Below are 18,895 nucleotides of genomic sequence, written 5' to 3'. Positions count from 1 at the left end.
GGACAGCCAGTATTGGCCTTTCTTGGGGAAACCTACAGGAGCAGCTGGGGTGCCCTGGATGGCACTGGGGTCTCTGCGGCTTCTTGGCCCCGGCTGCTGCCAGCGGAGCTCAGTTCCAGCTTTCAGGGGGATTTTTGCAGAGAAGCAGTGGTGGCAGGTGCTCCTGGCGCTGCCAGCCCCGGTGCAACCTGATGCCCGAGTCCTCTGGGTTCATGCAGGGACTAAATTTAAACCTTGGCAAGAAGGAGGAGAGGAAAGCTTCCCTGATAGCCGGCACGGCGCTTAACCCTTCCCTGCTGAGCAGGGCTGTGCTTGCAGGTGGCATTCATGCCCACAGGAGCAGAGACCCGCCCTGGGCAGCGCTGGCCGGCACGGTGTCCTGCACGGTGTCCTTGTGCGAGACTCTGCACACGTGGGATTTCAAGTCCCCAAATCCCTACAGCCCAGCGCTGCAGGGAGCCAGTGGGATGTGGCTGCCAGCGCTGCCCGGATGGCATGCTGCCCCCCAAACCCTTGGGCTACTGCTCGTGTGCCGCAACCACCCTACGGTCCCCACGCGAAGGGGGGTCCAGCCCTCAGCCGGGGGTTGGCCGGGAGCATCCCTGAGCCCCGTGCCCAGCTCCGGGCAGCAGGGGCTTGCGGCAGGGCCGCCCGGCGGGCACCTGCTGAGTCACTGCTGGCTCCAGCCCCAGCACAGCGCGGCTGGCTGCACTGCGGGGCCGTGCCCACAGCCCCCACCTGCTGCTGGATTTGCAGTGCCGGGGGGAGGTGGGGGTGTACAGACCCACAGCAGGGCAGGGGGGTGCAGTGCCCTCAGGCTGGACCGACCCCTCGGTCCCTGGCTGGTCTGGATCCCAGAGAGCTGCTGTTTCATTCCCTCCCTCCGCTGACAGCTGTGCCCAGCATCCCAGTCAGCCCAGCATCCCAGTGCCACTGCTACTTGGTGGGAAAGGGAGGGTGGCCCAGCCTGGGGTCACCGGCGTCCTGCCGAGCCTCCCTGGGTGCCTTGCCACTGCCTTCAGGGTACCACTGCTGGGGGCGAGGAGGAAGGGTGGAACAGGGGGACATGGGCTGCAGGAGCTGGCAACGCTCTGGGTAAGGTAAAATAACCCGGGGGGGATCGCGGCAGCTCTCCCTGGGCACAGAGGGAAATGTCCTTGTGCTACTGCCTGCAGGTCCCGCTGTCCTGGCAGCACGTGTGAGGCAGATTTGGGGCAACGACTTGTCCAACCACTCCGAACCTTCCCCGTGCCTCCTTTGCAGCCCTCACACTAGGCACAATTCTTGCTGCTGCTGCATCTTTCACTCCGACACCTAGGTCCTGCCTAAAGCGAGATGGTCAGTCACCCGCTGCGACAGGCGGTGCGGCAGAACCGGAGGCTGCCAGGGTAGCTGGAAAGTCCCGCCGCACACCCCACCGCTCATCCGCTGCCCTGGCACCTGCTCGCAGTGCTGTGGGAGGTGGGATGCTCCGGTACAGCCCCTGCTCCCTAGGGCCAGCCCTATGGAAAAGCATGGCCAGGTTGCGGCGAGGACTGCTGGCTTGGCTGGTTTCGAAACCAGCACCGCTGAGGCTGCCAGGACCAACCTGTCTGGGTGTGCTGGTGAAGCAGAGGGAAGGGGCTGGGCAGCCCCCTCTCACCGCCCCGGCTGCAGCCCCAGGCTGCCAGCAACGCCAGGCTGCGGTGCCTGCATCTCCTCCTGCTCCTGGGGTCTGTCCCCTCTCCGTGTGGCTCGTGATTTCTGATCAGTACATAGAGCAGGGCGTAGCAGAGGGCCCCGGGGTCGTCCTACCAACTGAAATACAACCATTTTAAGTTAAGGAGCTGTAAACTTCCAGCACCCAAAGCACTTTGGGGTGTGCGCAGGAGCAGCCTGTTAGGCACAAGCATGTTACTGAACAACAGGCTGAGCCAGGCTCGCTCATTAAATACTGATTTACTTTTATGTTTAAGCCAGCATGATACTGCCTGTAGACTTACCGTGGCATTTGCTTATTAACCTGCTTTTTGTGCCAGCTCTGCGCACTTGCCTCTCGGCGCTGGCAGGCTTGGGAGAGGCGGTGAGGAGGGAGATGAGGGCTGCCACGGCAGGACCTGCCTCTCCCACGCTCTTTTCGCAACTCCAGAGGAGCAGGACACACCGGCCCGGCGGGGCAGGGACCCGTGATGCTGCCGCCGGCGTTCGGGGGGGTCCGGGCACCCACCGCACGGCAGCAGCCCTGGCAAAGCTCGGGCACTTCAGTGCCGGGTGCCTGAGCCTGGGGCTCGGCTGGCCCAGCCGCGGGGTGGCCTGTGCGAGGGGCCTGGCACGGCCACCGCCGAACTGGGAACCCAAACCGTGTGGCCTGGCTGTGGGGAGCAGGGGGTGCCCGGGCAGGGATAGCCGGGCAGGGGGTGCCTCAGCCGGGGACGCCCGAGCCCGGGGTGCCCGGGCAGCGATGCCTGAGCCGGGGGTGCCCGGGCAGGGATGCCCGAGCCGGGGGTGCCCGGGCAGGGATGCCTGAGCCGGGGGTGCCCAGGCAGGGATGCCCGAGCCGGGGGTGCCCGGGCAGGGATGCCCGAGCCGGGGGTGCCCGGGCAGGGATGCCCGAGCCGGCGGCACGGTTGCCCACTGCTGGGGCCTACAGGCTCCGGGCTGCCGAGATGGCGGCTGCAGCCAGAGCTCCCGGGCCCCGGCACGCCGGCCTCACGGCGGGGCCTGACCGAACGGGCCGGGCCTCGCAGCCTCCCCCCGCCCCGGGAGGAGCGCCCCGTCCTCGGCCACGGCGCGGCGGGGGATGCGGCAGCTCCGGGCCCCGCCATCTCCCGCAGCCCCGGCAAATGGCGGCCCGGCCCCGCTCCCCAGCAGCGCGTGTTCCCCTCCCCCCCCCCCCCCGCGGTTTTAAAGGGGCCGCACCCGGTGCTCGCGGCAGCCCGGGGAGGTCTCAGCCCCGCCGGGACCCCCGGCCCGCCGCCCCCGCCCGGAACAAACGCCCAGGCAGCACAAGCGGTTCTTGGTGCAAAGTCAGGCTTTTACCACGGTACGTACAGGCACAGAAACGTCAAGTCTTTCATTTAAAAAAATCCCATAATTTTTTATATACACACGCCCCCACCCCCCCCACCCCCCCATGTGCAAGACCTCGGCATTCCCCAAGCCGCAGGGGCACCCCGGGCACCGCGCCAAGGCAGCCAGGCCCGCTCCAGGAACAAACGCCTTGCTCTGCCTTTAGAGACCCAAGAAATAATTACAAATCCAGCCCGTGCCAGCCGGGAACCTTCGCTCAGCGGCAGCGACGCACCTCAGGTGCCACTGGCAGCTGGCTTCCCAGCTTCCCCTTCCTGATCGACTGGGATGCCCGTGCCCTGCAAAACGCTGTTTTCGTGTTTGCCACCAACGCCACCTCGGAGCCCGCCGCCCTCGCCGCGCACACCGCGCCGCCATCCCTCACGCCCTTGACCGGGACCATGGACAAAGAACATTATCGCTTCTCAAAATCGTTTTACCTTCCAGTCTCATCTTCTGCTTCATCCTGGCCTCTTTCCTAGTTGCAGAGAAGACTCTTAAAATTATTGCGCTTCTCACAGGAGGTCTTGCGCCTCCATAAAGCGCTTTGAGATCTTTGGATGAAAGGTGTGATCTACTTTAAGTGCAAAATACTAGGTATGAATTCAAGCTCCGTACAGGACATTTCAGGTCCAGTGAAGTCGCCACATTTGGCCTCCCCCTCTGATTCGCTTTACAGCCACGGGAGTCAAACAGGAATGACAGGGAAGATACCAAACCTGGAACAGAGTCCAGTCACTTTAATATATTTCAACTATATTCTACAAACTATTTTATAAAAAGCAACATTAAAAGAACTTTGTTTTTTGTACACAAACTATGTGCTCAAAACTGGGAAATACCAGAATTAAGGCTGCCTGTCCTACCACAGCCATATTGCCAGTCCAGAATATTCAAACATGTTTGCCCTTACAGCCTCACGCTAAAGACGTTTCAAAACCCCCCACCCCAAACGCCTTTCCCCCCCTGCACTCTTCCCGGCCCGAGCGGCTGACAAACTGCTCAAGCTCCCCAAGCGCTCCTACAAAGTTCCCAATGGGGAACATTGTTAACATGAAAATGCAATTTTAAGTAGTCACCGCATTGTTTTTTAACACACCACCATTTCAGAGCAGCACCAGTGCTGCAGTTGCATGGTCTCATGACGTGTGGGACGCGCATGTCTCATCCGCCGCAGCACCAAGTCTCCAAACCCAAGACATACACCCCCTCTCTGGTGCAGACCACCAGAAAAGCTTTTCTTCCTGCAGCTCCCAGCTTTGTTTGCTGCTCAACCTCCCACTGCTGCGACGGATGGGATAGGGACACCAAGGGGACACTTCCTGGCACCCACGGTCCCAGTTCCCTGCTGGAGGAACAGCCGCCTCGTGCTCCCTGCCAATACAACACCCCCAGCACCTGGGCAGAGCAACCGCACATGACCGCACCGTAACGCCCAGGCACAGGGAGGCTCGCAGCCCCAGCTTTAAGGCAATTTTAATTCTGGCCTTTCTCAAACTTCTGAGCTTTGTGCTCCCTCGGTTTAAGCCAAGGCCATCTGTGGCATCCTGTGCTACTCACTGCAGGTTTTAGGAAGGAGGGCCGCACCAGAGACTTGTTCAGTTTTAATAGACACGTACTTCCATGTCAGAAAGGCAAGCACTGCCTCTGCTGCAGCTACGCCAAGTCTCGGCACCAGGGAGGGAGGGAAGAAGCCTGTACCTCCAGCGCACTGCTCCCTGTCCTCTGTAAGCACAGTTCATTCCACATGCAGTACACACCTGCAGCACCCCACCGGAGAAACTGCCTCAGGAGGTTAACGATGCTCAACTGGAGTAACACTCTGTTCTCTGCTGCTTACGAGCGTACCCCGTCCTCAACCTGCCTTTAAATACCTAGTTTCATAAAGGAGGATCAAGAAAAAACAGGACACTACTACATGGATCTTTTTCTTTGCAATACTAATCTCTACAGTGAAACATTCATAACTGCTCAACAGAGTAAAAATATGCTACATCAAAACCGTACCAGAAAAAGCAGGACCCCTGTAACAGCTGAAGGGTTTGCAGATAAAAATCAGAAGTAAACAGCCAGCTTAGAAATATGCCACTGAAAATATATGAGAAAATAAATACAGTTGTCCTTTCTCTACAGTTTGGCAGACACAGGAATTGGTGCAATTCACAGACACTCTTCTTGTTCGACGTTGGTGCTGGCATCTCAGCGCGTTGTCTCACCACGAACAGAACGGGCACAGCCCTCCAGTCAGACCAGCACGGGGTGCAGTCCCTCTGACAGCAGGGAGAGCTGGGAGCTGCTCAAGTGCTCACCTGAAGCAGGTACTCGACTCTTCCGAATTAGGCATTGCCTATTACACTCCAACAGGAAACAGCTGCCTTTCTCCTTACAGACCACTGTAGAAGCAAGGACATCCGCTTGGTATCGTATGAGAAGGCTAGCGCACTTAGTACCGAGAACTACGCTATTCATATGACCGAGTGAACCGCAGGTCCATATAAAATACAGAAAGCAAAGACATTTGTCTGCTCTCCTGGGAAGTATACACTGTTTGGATGGCAGACTAACTACCAATGAAGACAGGTTCCAAACTAATAGCATTTCCCAGTGAATTAATTTACGAAGTGCCACTGGTCCTTGGAACCAAACGTAGTGTACAGTATATATTACAGCAAACACCAGCTCTACAGCTTGTGTTGGCCCATCTCTGCACTATATGCAGAAGGACTCACATATTCAGACTCTTTACAATAGGCTCCTTCCCTTTTTATACAAAGGAAAATAAAAACATAAGTTAAAACAGCAATAAATAAGACTACAGAACGTGTGTGTCCTGGTCAGCCCCCTTTGTGCATTCCAATCAGACTGGAGAGCTTCTCACAGTGCTCAAGTTTCAGTGATTCTGCTTTCTGTTTTAACCGCTCATCTCTGTATAGCTTGGCCAAATTTGACAAATCAGACTCTGAAAGACGAAAAAAATATATATTAGCATGAAGCCATGAGCCTACTTCAAGTAACTGTTTCTTAGTGCTTTGTTATCCTCGTGGCATGATTATTTTTAATTCACCTTGTTTCAGTGAAACCGGACATGTTAACAACTTTCTTTAAAGAGAGGCCATCAGGTTTAGCCAGGCTAGCTACTTCAGAATTTAAGTATTTGCTATAATAACGCTCTCTACTAGTGCACTAATGCAATAACCAAAAGAAAAAATAAGACCGATTATTACTGTCTACAAAGAAAACACAAACTACAGAAGTACAGCTTAGAAGTCACGTAAGATTTAAAATTATGTTAATGAACTACAGAATAGGTAATTACTTTAAAAACCATGTATGTAGTTAAACTAACTGTGCATAAAAAGGGGTATGTTATACTGATAGGATACCATTTGGTCTGCTACACAGCGCCTGTCTTAGGTGATACCGCTACTTACACCTGAGTTCAATCTCATTGTGCATTGATCCTTTCCGAGGTATCACTGGGTGCAGACTGGTGGAGCAGGGTGACTGACACCTATCAGCGGCATTTAAGTGACAAGCCAGAAGAAAGGAGAGCCTCAGGACACACTGTGGGGCTGTGTCTGCCGTCTGCAGCCTAATAAGCTAAGCAGGAACTACAAGACATACACCCCTGCCCACTTAACTGAGAAACAATTCTTTTGGCAGATCTGTCCTGCATGGGCCCAGAGCAGGTCCCAAACAGCTGCCCAGAGCAGCCCATCCAAACATGTAGCTCTAATTGTTTTTTTGATATTGCACTTCTCAGAATTCAAACTCTGTCTGGCAAGAGGTTTGCCCAGAAGGCATTATAAATTCTTTTTTTTTTTTCCTTCTGATTGATTACAGGAAGGTGAACAGCTAGCTGAGGGACTTGTCTGAAAGGCCTCTGTGCCCTTTCATTGACAATACAATCTTGAATGTACATTGCATATTTTCCCCCTTCTCCTCAAAAGCAACATAAAACTGAAATAATCCCATTGTTTAAATTATTACACCCCCTACACTCCCCACCCCTGAGAATTTTCTTTTGCTGATTAGCTAAGGAAGTCTTAATATAGCTTTCTCCCTGAAGAATAATTTAGATCCAGGATTAGATGCACCTAAGAGAATGGCAGTAATGTGTTTCTGAAAAGGTCAAAATTTCCCCAAGCACAGGCTACCTGATGACACTCAATTTTTCAAAGAGCTTTTATGCACCTTACAAGCCTCTCATGTTACAAAATTATTCAAAGTGGAAAGAACTTCAATAGGTCCTTTCATGCCCTACATTCTATGTCCCTGTCCCATGGAAATTTAAGGCCATTTACTCTCCACCTATTTATTGAAAAGCTTTAAAAACTGACAGGCATGAACATTATATTTCAGATCAGGAATAAATTTTCAGGTTTTATAACTCAAGTAGTGCTGGGCACACAGCCTTGACAAGCCTTCCACAAGAGCAGACTCAGGTAATTGTCTCTGCATCCAGAATCCCTGGAATTCTGCAGTGAAGAATCTTAGTATACACTTAGCCAACTGGGCAAAACTATTCACTGCAGATGCTTGTGCTTTCACAGCATTCATTCTGTTACACTTGTTTCTTGTGTTTTTCAATCTTTATGAGTTGTTTATTTGAACTTTTTCTCTTTAAGGAAGTCTTAAAATACTGAATTCCAACTACATATCCTTATTCTCTGTTTTCGGTTGCCTCTGTAATTTTCTGCAACTCGAAGCTCTTTGCAGTCTTGCTTTAGAATTGTGCTATCACAGCTGAACTATCTCCTGTAAAAACCTGGTACGCACTTTTTGTACTTAGCTTTAGCAAAGATTCAGAAGACTGAAAACCACAGCACACACAACTTCTACACACTGTTCTGTCCTGAAGGGAGGCACACCTCCCGCCGCAGCAGTACCGAAGTTATTGGCTGAACAAGATACTGATACACCAGTTACTTTTGAAGTTTTCATTAAGGTAGTTGGATACCAAGTAACACTTTTTAAGTCATAAAATCAAGGACTTTAAAAATCAAACTGTTCCTATATAACTAATCTATGACCATTTTGCTGGTACTGAAGAGAAATGTGCATTCAGTAAACAAAACACACTTACTATTAATAGATAGTCAACGGACAAAAAAGAAGTTGACCTTATGAAGCTAAACACTTAAACAAGAATGAATGGACGAAAGCTATGAAGCAACAGCTGCCTTAACAACTGTCTCAGTATCTCCAGAGAACTTTTCCCCAACACTCCATCTTGTAGTCACAGTTTATTTTTATAAACTTGGCTGTACTAAAGTTAGCACTGTCTCAGCTGTGCTCATTACCTGTTCACTGGCCTAGATGGTAATCATTCTGAATATTTTTTTTTTTTTAAATTACATTGGTGTCCTCAGGATACTTGCTCATTGTGGACGTTATGAATATATTTGCAGATGTGTGACTAACAGTCTGTAAGTGTAAAAAGCTCCAGAGGAGCACTGTTTTGTAGGCATTATTTGGCATTCAATCCTGGATCACCTCCCCCCCTCTGACTACCAGGCCATCTCAGACTTGCGAGCCCTGTTGCCAATTTTGAGGCTCAAGGTCTATGTGAAAGAGACAATATGGCAACTTTCAGTTGCACAAGCTCAATTCAAAGGATTTTTCTGTAAGGAATATATTCTATCCCTACAGCAAGCCTACACATGAAGCCAACATGCATGGTTATTAACATCATACCTAGAAGCTGCTACTGCCAGCCACAGATGCTCAAAGATCACAAGTCAAGCACTCCAAAAACTAAAGGACTACTTCAGATTTTTATGGTCTTATATTGCAGCTTCTTCTCTAACTTCAGAGCGTACATCTGTATATTTCTCTTTAAAAGCAAGATCGGTAACTTCTATATAAAGCAAACCAAAAGAGTCTCTGGAAAACAAAACCCTTCCCCATCAAAATCCTGTAAATAGTTTGGAATCAGCAACACTATTGTTACCTTTAGCATAGAATTAAGCAAGTCTTATTTAGACAAAGTGTATGCTTCCATAATGATGCAATTGGTAAAGAAACTGTAAACAAGTGCAAAGTCACTTCTTAGTAGGCTGCTGAGGGCTGTTTTACACAGAGCAATTCAGAAAGCCCTACTCATATGTAAAAGCAGCTTGCCTGCTACTATTAAACATTTACACAGAAACAACTTCTTCCAGTTTCCTTTATGCACAGCAGTGGTCTGTGTTTACTCATTTGAAGGTGATGAGTTCTTTAGCTGAAAAAAAATCAGCCACAACATTCCAACTTCAGCTAGTCCTTGTAATTTGATTTCTGTTATTTTGTACAGTTCTGAAAAAAGCGGGGATGGACTTGCTCCATTTTCAATTAACTAGCTTAGCAGTAATTAACAAGTAATACAACATGGGGTTAAAATACATGCCTTTATACGTGCCACTGATTGACTTAGGACTAATGTCAGAAAAAATATTTTGAATGCTCACATTTTTGTGTTCTCCCTTTCTGCATTCAATTCTCATTTTCAAAAGACAATCCTGACTATGGTGAAAAACATGATCTCAAACTCATCTAAAGATAGAAAATGCAAATAAGCATACAGAACAAGCACAGAAGCCTGCTCTTTGAAAACTGATACCAACAACACAGCCCACTGAAAAATTACCACAAGCCCCTGAGCAGGCTATGGCTCCCCTTCTGATGAAGTTTTGAAGAAAAATTTAGATAATCTTCTTGTGGAACCAGCTGAAGCAAAACCGACTCTGGTCCAGCAAAGGAAATGTGGAGTAGGTGATGTCTCAAGATCTCTTCTAGCCCTAACAGTCTGCCAGAACTAGATAAATATGGTGGACTGTATGTTTAAAACATCATTACTAGGAGTTATTCAAGGATAAAAACTGAGTGGAAAAAAAGCTCTCAAATGGTGAAATCTACTTTCCACTTGTCTCTCAGAATCACCTAAAATGAATTTTGACAGACCGTCAAGAATAGCAAATTCAGTGTTAAAAGCAGTTGTGAGAAATACCAGTGCAAGGTTTGAGATGGCATAAGCATCGGAAAACGAAGCTAAAAATGGCAGTGCTTTGTGAAGCATAGCCATCACACAACTACTGACGGGTTGTAGGCACACACTTGTAACAAAAATAACTTACTTTGCTGTTTCTCCTTCCAGCAGCTGGTCTGAATATAGTCTATGTAATCTTTTTCAACGGTTTTCTCTAGCTCCTGAAGTTCTGCTCCTTGATAATTCTTTTCAAAGTTTTTATCAACATAGTAAGGCACCTGCAAGTTCTCTGTTTCTCTACTAATAACATGGCCTATGGAGCTGTGAAAACATCATGGAGAAAACAATTTTTTAGCAGTTCAAATATAAAGAAAACAAGAGATGTTTCTCCACATCAGCGTTTTCAAAGCACAGCGTTTACAATTTCTTTAGTTACTTTCTGCAGGACTATAGCTCCCTCAACCATCCAGCAAGGAAATTACAAGTCTTACAGGATTCAGGCTGCCTGCTAAAACCCACAGAAAATATTTGGAGATATTTACGAAGAACTGACTCCCAACTGACACTGTTTTTTCCAAATACTGTGTTTGCTCTCAACAGCTCAGTCAAGACACAAACAAATTTTAGCTGTGAACAGAAGCTCCACACATTTTCTTCTGTTTGCTGGTAATTTCTGGCAAGCTAGGTCCAGAAATCCATGGGAACTGATAACAAACGCAGAGACTATAGGAAAGGCATATGGCCCTAGTATTGCTTAGGGCACGATGCAATTGGATCTGGATTCTCCCAGTTTCTGGATTCTTTAGCGGAAATAAAAATCAGCAGGGCAGATTCTAGTTACACTTTCCTTTAGCTTACTGATGATTATAAAACCTTAAGTGGGGCATGGAATATCCTAAAGAATATCCTGCAGGTAGAATTAGCCACTCTGACACAGCCACTGGATTAAACTACACTCTTATACTGAATTTCCTTATTTGAGCAAAGATATCCAGGCATTTTTTCAAATCACTGCCCAGAGAAAGGCTGGCAGCCAAAACACAAAGGTTACACTCTACTCAGTGGAATCCAGTTTATCTATTCTATTTCCTGGACTCCTCTTAGCCTTCTCTCTCGCTATGTCTCAGAGGTGTATGGTCTCTTCATGTAAACAGTTTCTTTTGGTGTTTAGGCTGTTATTGTTTTTTAAGGATACGATTTAGAGAAACAGCATAACTGTGTACAAGGCTCAGGCCTAACTATCTCAAATCAACAGGAGAAGGGGAGGTAGTGAAGAAAAGCAGGAGAGATTAGCTGCTCTGGGGGCAGTGTGAGAGGTTTCATGTGAGACTGGCAGATAGCAGAAATGCTCTCTGGAAAAAAAAACAAAACCACAACCCAGGCAAAAAACAACCACCCTCCTGTTCTTATGCTAGGTCTACACACTGACATCTCGTGGTAAAAAAAGATAAAGGGTGTTGGGCTACCACGACAGTGGACAGGGTATGGGCCTAAACCTAAGTAGTTTTACTCCTAGAAGGGAGTAAAAGGAGTGTTTGGAGCACTCTGCTGTCTGCAGCATGCTCTCCAAAACCTGCTGACTCGCACTCCTAATTCAGCAAGAGCCAGTGAAGGTGACCGACCAGAGAGCTTTCCAACCAGAGAGCTTCCCCCCTCTCAACACTGGATGCTGAGAGGAGCCAGTGGGTTCTCCTCTGCCCCACAAACTCAGGTTACAGCAGGTCGGGTGGTGTTCCTTCTGCTTCCAGACCTGTGGAGTTCAGTTTGGCCTCTGAAACCCCCAGGTTCCTGCTTCTTTACAAATGTCAAAAACAGGGGATTTCAAGGCTGTAATGATTTTTTGAAGCCTGATAATTCATCCAGTGGAATTCAGGCTCCAAAGCAGATTTGGATTTACACTGCAAACCGCAGGCTTTGTTTACTAATTGCTTTACACAGGAATCTCAGTGGTGGTCCACAGATCCGTGGGGGCTGGGCAGATCAGAGGCTGATCAGCACTGCAGCTAAGCTACTCCCCCATTTCTGCTACTGTATCACTGTGCAAAAACTTTTCATAGCAGTTGAGAAAGCTTTCTGGCTCAGTGCCTCTCTTTGCTCAACACAGAGTACAATAAAGCTCACCACAGTTAACTTCATAGATACTGCTTAGGAGAACTTATCCGTAGAGACTGTTGGTATTGCCTTATTTACAAATTGATAACGCTTTCTAGAAAGAGCAGAACAGAACACTAACACGCATTTTTCAATTAACTTATTATTATTACTTCTATCTACCTCCTTATCGCAAACACCGAAGACCAAAAAAACGTGTTTTTAAATGACTTACGATTTGTAGAATAGGCTGTAGGGTGGGTTTGTGGCCATCAGCTGAGTTATAACTGACACTATTATTATTATGAAAACTGGCATCAACTGAATAAATGCAGAATATGAATTCTGAAAAGAACATAGATAATTAGTAGTCAATAAAAGATATAGATGGAAAAAGATACATCTGTTCACAGAAACTAGGCTACCTATCATTGATCAACAATGTATTAAGTGTGAACTAAAAGAAAAAAAGTAATTACTTCTGAATTTTGAGAGGGATGACATTTTAATTTTAAAATAACTTTTATTAAAAAAATCTCAGTAACCTCTTTGAAGCCATTTTTCTTCAATTAGATTTTCATGACATTTCTTCCATCTACAGCTTCCTTCATCAGGCGATAGATGCCTACAGCACTGTACTTGTCAGTGACCAGCTCACAATCCAAACCGGGGGAACACACTGCAATTCCCCTTTGTGCCTATGGCTTTTCATGCATTTTCTGAAGTTTGTTAAATGCATTCTAAAAATCTCACTCTCTGTTCAAGCACTGGATAACATGGCTGAAAAGTAAAGGGTTAAGAGACATACATAGCATAGCTTGGGACAGGATGCAGGCACTTGGTTTTTTGTTTGAATGCATTTAGTAGAACAAAAGGGTGGGGAAAATATAGAGAAAGCAGATCTTTACTTCTGCTCTTTGTTTCATTTCTAAAGTGCCTTTTCTAATCAGGAACAAAATACAATAGGCTGCTATTTAGGCTTTGTCCTCTGCCCTGGGATAGCAACCAGGATACCTGACATAATAGTAGGTGGATTCCCTGTCCTAGCTTAGCTGTCTTAGGCTGTATTAAGTGTTTTTTTTCCGAGCCTGATTGACTATAAGGGACTCACAGGGATACACTGATCTTCCTTGGAGAGTCATCTCCTTAGGTTAACAGACTGCCTCTGGAGGAAGATTTTTCCACGGCAGGTGGCACGCCTCTATGTGTGCTGGCAACAAATGACACCTTGTGTCTCATCTGGAGATTTCAGGTGGTAGGAATGTATCCCAGGCTGGAGGAAGCCTCTGCAGCACCTGGGCAGAAAGTGTGCGCTCATCTACTGAAGGATTAAATATGCCAGATAGACAAGCCAGTACTTCCGTATCCATCATCAGTCCACATCTGGACTAATTGTTGTTGGATTACTAAACCACTAGAGCTCGCAAAAAGCAAGCAACAGCAAAACACTCAGCGACAGAAACTCCAGGGCCTGTAATCTGTAATCCTATCAATATAATCTATTTTTAAAGTAGTGATTAATAAAAGACAATCTAATTACTTTTCAAAGCATCCATTTTGGCTGCAGCACTTGAGGATAAACACTGAGCATTTCAGCATGGGAAGGTCTGTCCTGGCTTCAGACACGTAAGTGGACCCTCACTCTGCTGAAATATTTAAGCCCACAAAATCCCTCCTCCTGGCTACCTGTGGCCTGTTCTCTTCCTCCTCTTGTTCATGTGTCCACACTCTTTCATTTCGGTGCCTCCGTGGATAATAGTGCGCATCTCTGGCTACATTTGAGAACATATGGATATTTCCTGTTAAAAGAAACCAAGAGAGAGTAGATTCTCATCCAGTTGCTGGCATTGGCCTGTATTACTCAGAATTTCTAGCTCATTACCTGGGCTTATACTCCATGGCCTGAATTACAGTTGTGGACCTCAGATTAAAAAGTGCAAACACACCTCAGATTTAAGTGTCACCAGAGTATGTCATTCCAAAGAAGTGTACCAGAGAAATTGTAAAGTTTGCCTGAGGTCCATTTTAATTTAAACCAAACTGCAGAAACATGCTATAATTTTTACTCTTGTATCTCATATTTTAATGTTGGTTTTGTCACATGAACTTGCAAGCCCATAGCTTGTGTTACATCCCCAGGCTCCAAGCAGGAAAATTAATTTGGTTCACCAGACTCAGGCCACAAATTATGGCTTTCCATAATTACCAGGCATGGTCTTCCACAGTCATTTCTACTTCCTCTTCCTTCAAGCTGTTAACAGTTTCACTTAACGATTTTATAAGAAGGAAAGAGATTTAAAAAATAGCCTTTTGAGTAAAAAAGGAGTACAATTCAGGACTTCCTTTCTTACACACTGAATGTAGTTGATCTATTTTTTAAAATTCTAAAATGAGGAAAGAATTGCATATGCTGTTTCAATTTGAAGTCTGAACTCTGATTTTATCATCATATTTTAATAATAGGTATGCTCTCCTCTTGAAATTCAGAATGTCTTTTTACTAGAGAATTGAAATTTATGGCCTTATAATGACAACAGAAACGCAAATCTATTTTTAAGCCCTGGGAAAGATGTTGCATTATTTTATACCCTGAATTTCCCAAAGAATTCCAAAAGAAACTTGGGGGGAAATGACCTTTGCTATTGTGTAAAATATGTTTCATTGCTTGTTCAAAGATTTTTCTGAGGGTCTAGGTATGTTTGCAGTCAGAGCTTCAACAGAGCGCCAAACCAGGCTGCCTTGAGGAAAGGAAGTTTCTCTCTTGAAAATGAAAGTTTGTTTTTATTGTTCAACACTGCTCAGACTATATTTTATCAAGCTGTGAAAAAACAGACAAAGTGTGGGAAGAGAAGAATGGCTTTTGCAGGGCACCTAGAAAAGTCTTCCCAAATCTTAGGTTTCTCAAAGAATTTCTGCCAGCAGTTTCTTTCCTTCCATGTGCATTTATTTTTTTATGAGAAGAAAGTTCAATTTGTGGCCTCTACCCCTCATAACTGCAACACCATGCCATGTGGAGCATCTCCTTCTAGACTTACAACATTTAACATTTTTAACTTACAGTATTTTTCCACTGAATATCCATAGAGGAAAAATGCACAGTAAAAACAAAGCCGCAAACCTGCCCACAAAAGCTGTACTAATGAGTTTACCCTAACACCAGCATTCCTTATTCAGACTTCCAGAAAACCTGGTGATAGCAAGGTGTCACAAAACAAAAACCAGCACAACACTGCAGCTTAGCACAAACTCCAGCTCACACACCTGAGTCCTACTTCACATTATGACAGTTTAAAAAATGTTCTCTTCATAGTGACTATCTGGACACCCTCGTACTAGCAATTCTCTTGATAAGTAGAAACTGTGTGGACTTCGCCTGTTTGGAAAACTACTTAACTGATTTTCCATGGTTTAAAATTGACTTTTAGATTAGGAAAACGTACCTAAATTTAGACTTAAACATTTTTTTTGTGAGGAAACTATTGTTTACTACCAGCATCTATTACTATGAAATTATCTTGGTCTTCTTACTCTTTGCCACTTTGATAAAAATTCCCATTTATTTCTTCACGTCACTATCTGTTAAACCTGCCATGCCCCGTACCCAAATTCCTCCTGTAGCTCCTACATTTCTTGTCCTCAACTCCAAGCGTCCCTGTCACACGCAGCTACAAAGCAGTCAAGTTCCATGAGGGCAATGTTTCAGTGGTGGCCAAGGCACAAGGCACACACAGGTGCAATTTCCTGCAAAATCAGAAAGAGAAAACTTGCAAACTCAGTGTGGAATTATGCTCACTTTGCACATCTACCAATCAAATGTTGAAAAAAATTTGAGGTGCCCTTACTGCAAGATGCTACCACACATACTAAGGTTATGAGGAGCTTGTAAGTAATTACCTGCACCTATGGCTTTACGCTGTAGTAATTGGTGTTGCTTTATACCATGCCTTGGAGGTCAAAAAGTTTGCAAGAGTGCTAAAGCCATTTGTTAGAAGACCGCTGAGCTCATCATACCTTTCAGATTAACTTTTAATCCAAACCTGTATTCCACTGATATTGCAGTATCTATTTTTACTCCAATCACAAAAGCCGAGGCCAGACTGAGACACGCATGGACCTACTACAGGTACAGATCTAATGTTCCGTTACTGGATATTCCATATCCAGTAACAGCCAGCCTCTCCTGGTGGGCATCACTTTCTAAGCTCAGAAGTTTTAATTTCTTTACAGTATGCAAGCCGCTGCAAGCCAAATGAACACCTGATTTCCTAGTTATAAGAGCACTGAGACCACAGTGCCAGGAGCTGCTGCCATGCTGTACTGGAAGGCAGGAAGGTGTTTCAAGTACAACGCATCAGAAAAGGTGCCTCTGATTCCTTCCGATTCACACCGTATTTTACCTCCCGTGCCATTGCTGGCTTCAGACAACAGAGGAAATAAAAGCAACAACAAAAAGAAGGGTGGTCAGCTGTAGCTGGTATTAAAACGTTGCCTACCCAAGAACCAAACAGCCTAAGCCCCTGCCAGACTGAAATGCTCTTACCCCTAACTAGTACTGTCAGAAATTTTCAAGGGCTGGGAGGATTCGAACTTGCCTGAGCAGCAACAACCATTATTGCACTAGTAATCCCCTTTTCTTGGGCAATTCCTGGATGGCAAGGCCAGTCTTTGACAACATTTTTTGGGGAATGGAGTTGCTAAAATCTGAAGTTTAAACAGTGCATTAAGGGAGCTATTCCAGGCATAAAAAGCTAGAAACCAGAGAAGAGTAAATCCAAAAGGGTTTTTGTTCTTTTCAGATGTATAATCCACTCCCTGAGCTGTGCCAAGAAAAGCCGAACTTGCTTTACGGTCTAGTGTCAGTTCATTGCAATTCAAAAGCACTGCAGACGGATACTGACCTGTAGGGAAATGCCCACCAAAAAACACATTGAATATTTCTTCTGGTGTAATGTCTGCTTCAAATTCTGTGTAGTAATTATAGTGCCTGGCCTGGCCAGTGCTGACATAGTCTTGGTCACTTCCAAATTCATCGTATCGTAATCTTTTTTCAGGATTGCTCAGAACTGCAAAAGCATTGCCTATTGCTGGAGAGTGAATTAAAAGAAGTGTTACACAGGTATATCACGTGGTATTTCCACATCTCAGACTTTTACAAGCAGAGTAGCAAAAAAGCCCAAACAGCCACATGAAATTTGTGCTTGACCAACGGCTAAAATACTTTTGAATGAACTACCTTTGTAAAAAAAGTGTTACAATACTGGCATTCCTTCTGATGGAGCCTATTTCTTGCTATCACTTATACCAGGAGAAAACCAAAAGTGTTAGAAGTACATGGAGAGAGTTGACATATTTGTAAACCTGAGGTGAAAGAGTCCATTTCAGTCAAAAGACTGAGAATGTAATGTTTTACCAGATCAAACTAAGCACTGATATAGAAGCACACCTCCACATACCAGTTAATACAGTTAATACCAGTTAATACAAGGTTAATAACTGCAGAGATTAATTAAAATGCAGAACCATATTCTATGTTTTGCTGTCAGCAGAGATGCCTGTGAAGCTGTACAGCATATCTATTTCACCCCTTACGTCAAACCACCCAAAAGTATGTTTGGTTCATCTTCTTCCTTGATCTTTGACAGCACGTGTCTGTAAACAAGCTCAAACAGAAACAGAAGATTAACACAAAAAAATAAATAAAAGCCTTCCAAAACCTCCTTATTTTAATAGATTGTGAATTAGCATCTTACTTTCCTCACGCTGCCTTGCAGTGCTGTTGCAGACAGCTGCAACACTGCATGGAAAAGGCAAAAGATGTAAGAGTTCAGATGATAACGTTAGAGGACAGAGATAGAGGTTTAGATTGCAACATTACTGAAAAGTCCAGACACAAAACGCTGGCCTCAAATATGCTTGCGTATCTGTAAATATATATATAAATTTATGACACTGAGGAGATATTGGTTACACAACAGCACATTCTCCTACACGGCCAGTATTACTTCCAAGCACTGTTCTGAACCCTTAGCAGTATCTAGGAATGAGATCTGGGATATGCTCCCCTTTGCTGCTAAGGGAAGTCTATATTTTGAAAATTAAAAGGCAAATCTTACCAAGCAGCTGCAGGATTTTGTGGAGATGCACACAGCTGTCCATAAAAACGACAAGCTATGCGGACCTGCATGATACCTTTATAGAAGGCACAAAATTGTACATCTGAGACAGTCTGTTCTCGTTTTCACCCTGCTTTCTGACTCTGGAGACCGGGCCAGCCCCCACCTCACCTTTAAAAGCCTCGGTTGCTCCGGGAGCGCGGTTCTTGTCGGGGTGGAATTTCAGGGCCAGTTTGCGGTAGGCTTTCTTCAGGTCCTCCTCGCTGGCGTCCCTCTCCACCCCCAGAATTTCATAGTAGTTCCGGCAGCGCTTTATTCTGGAAGCACACACCGGGTTACCTTCCCCGGCCTACCCCCGCCGGCCCCCACCACAGACCCGCCGCCCCTCCCCGAACCCACCGCCGCCGCTCCCTCAGACGCTCCCCGGCCCGCCGGACCCCCACGCCGCGCTCACCGCCGCACACCGTCCAGCTGCTCAGCCGTGTAGGTCATGGCGGCCGCGGCGGGCCCCGGGGCAGCCCACCGGCCCCTCACACCCCGCCGCCCCGGCCCGCCCGCGCCGCCATGTTGTGCGCGGAGGCGGCGGCCGCGCGGGGGCCCCTGGGCGCGGGAGCCCCGCCCCTCGCGGCGGGGGGACTGCAGTACCCAGCAGGCACCGCGCGGGGCGGGGCTTCAG

The 18,895-nt window shown here is 46.6% G+C and overlaps 1 protein-coding gene across 5 annotated transcripts; it reads right to left on the bottom strand.

Annotated features, from left to right (window-relative positions):
- Positions 1-4,963: 4,963 nt before the first annotated feature.
- Positions 4,964-18,831, bottom strand: DNAJC18 (DnaJ heat shock protein family (Hsp40) member C18). Of its 5 annotated transcripts, XR_008823381.1 has the most exons (8): positions 18,674-18,831; positions 18,391-18,536; positions 17,005-17,190; positions 13,793-13,905; positions 12,342-12,451; positions 10,164-10,336; positions 8,746-8,884; positions 5,790-6,007 (listed from the first exon to the last, which is right to left on the bottom strand). XR_008823381.1 is itself a non-coding variant. In XM_056348217.1 (7 exons), the coding sequence occupies exons 1-7, from the start codon at positions 18,709-18,711 to the stop codon at positions 5,293-5,295; spliced, it is 915 nt and encodes a 304-aa protein (XP_056204192.1). In that variant the 5' UTR covers positions 18,712-18,831; the 3' UTR covers positions 4,964-5,292. The 5 variants fall into 5 exon arrangements, 4 of the variants coding, with proteins under 4 accessions (XP_056204192.1, XP_056204195.1, XP_056204194.1 ...); XM_056348217.1 differs by lacking the exons at positions 5,790-6,007; positions 8,746-8,884 and adding an exon at positions 4,964-5,441; XM_056348220.1 differs by lacking the exons at positions 5,790-6,007; positions 8,746-8,884; positions 18,674-18,831 and adding exons at positions 4,964-5,441; positions 18,220-18,295 and having other exon boundaries at positions 18,391-18,529.
- Positions 18,832-18,895: the final 64 nt, after the last annotated feature.

This window comes from Falco biarmicus, chromosome 8, assembly GCF_023638135.1.
Source record: "Falco biarmicus isolate bFalBia1 chromosome 8, bFalBia1.pri, whole genome shotgun sequence".
Taxonomy (NCBI): domain Eukaryota; kingdom Metazoa; phylum Chordata; class Aves; order Falconiformes; family Falconidae; genus Falco; species Falco biarmicus.
The sequence above is the reverse complement of the archived record's forward strand: the minus strand, read 5'-3'. Positions and strand labels throughout refer to the sequence as shown.